Raw genomic sequence first — 625 nt, forward strand, 5'->3', positions numbered from 1 at the left:
TTCGTTGGTATTCACAATTCTTTATTTGCACAGATTGGTCAAGATGGGACGCACAAACGGCCTGTTTACTTCTTCAGGAGAACGGGAGCGGCGATGGGGGCGGTGTAGGCCGCTGCCACGGGGGCGGCGATGGGCGCTGCGAAGGGGGTGGCGGCGTAGCGGGCGATGGGGGCGGTGTAGGCGGCGGCGATGGGGGAGGTGTAGGCGGCGGTGTAGGCAGCAGGGGCGGCGTAGGCGGCGGCAACAGGGGCGGTATAGGCAGCGGCGACCGGAGCAGTATAGGCGGCAGCAATTGGAGCGGTATAGGCGGCGGTGTAGGCAGCGGGGAAGGCGGCGCTGTGGGCCACCGTGTTAGCCGTGTAGCTGGAGGCGTAGGGGGCCACGTAGGCGGCACTGCCCACCACAGCCGGAGCGGTATAAGCCAGAGGAGCGGCGGCCAGAGGAGCCACAATTCCGGGCTTGGCAGCAGCCACAGCCACAACAGCGAAGAAGCAGACGGCGAACTGTGTTTCAAAATACTCCTTAATTATTAAAATCCTTCAGATAGTTCAAGTCCTGACAGCACTTACGAATTTCATGTTGATGGTTTGGTTGGTGTTTTGTTGGCTAGTAGTGAATACTTGAA

General features: G+C 60.0%; 1 protein-coding gene across 1 annotated transcript; it reads right to left on the reverse strand.

Moving 5' to 3' along the window:
* Nucleotides 1–625, reverse strand: LOC108037108 (vitelline membrane protein Vm26Ab). The gene is made up of 2 exons (XM_017113589.2): nt 570–625; nt 1–503 (listed from the first exon to the last, which is right to left on the reverse strand). Exons 1-2 carry the CDS (start codon nt 576–578, stop codon nt 66–68), a joined length of 447 nt encoding a protein of 148 aa, XP_016969078.1. The 5' UTR covers nt 579–625; the 3' UTR covers nt 1–65.

The sequence above is a fragment of the Drosophila rhopaloa genome, unplaced genomic scaffold (genome assembly GCF_018152115.1).
Source record: "Drosophila rhopaloa isolate 14029-0021.01 unplaced genomic scaffold, ASM1815211v1 contig_163, whole genome shotgun sequence".
NCBI classification, from domain to species: Eukaryota; Metazoa; Arthropoda; class Insecta; order Diptera; family Drosophilidae; genus Drosophila; species Drosophila rhopaloa.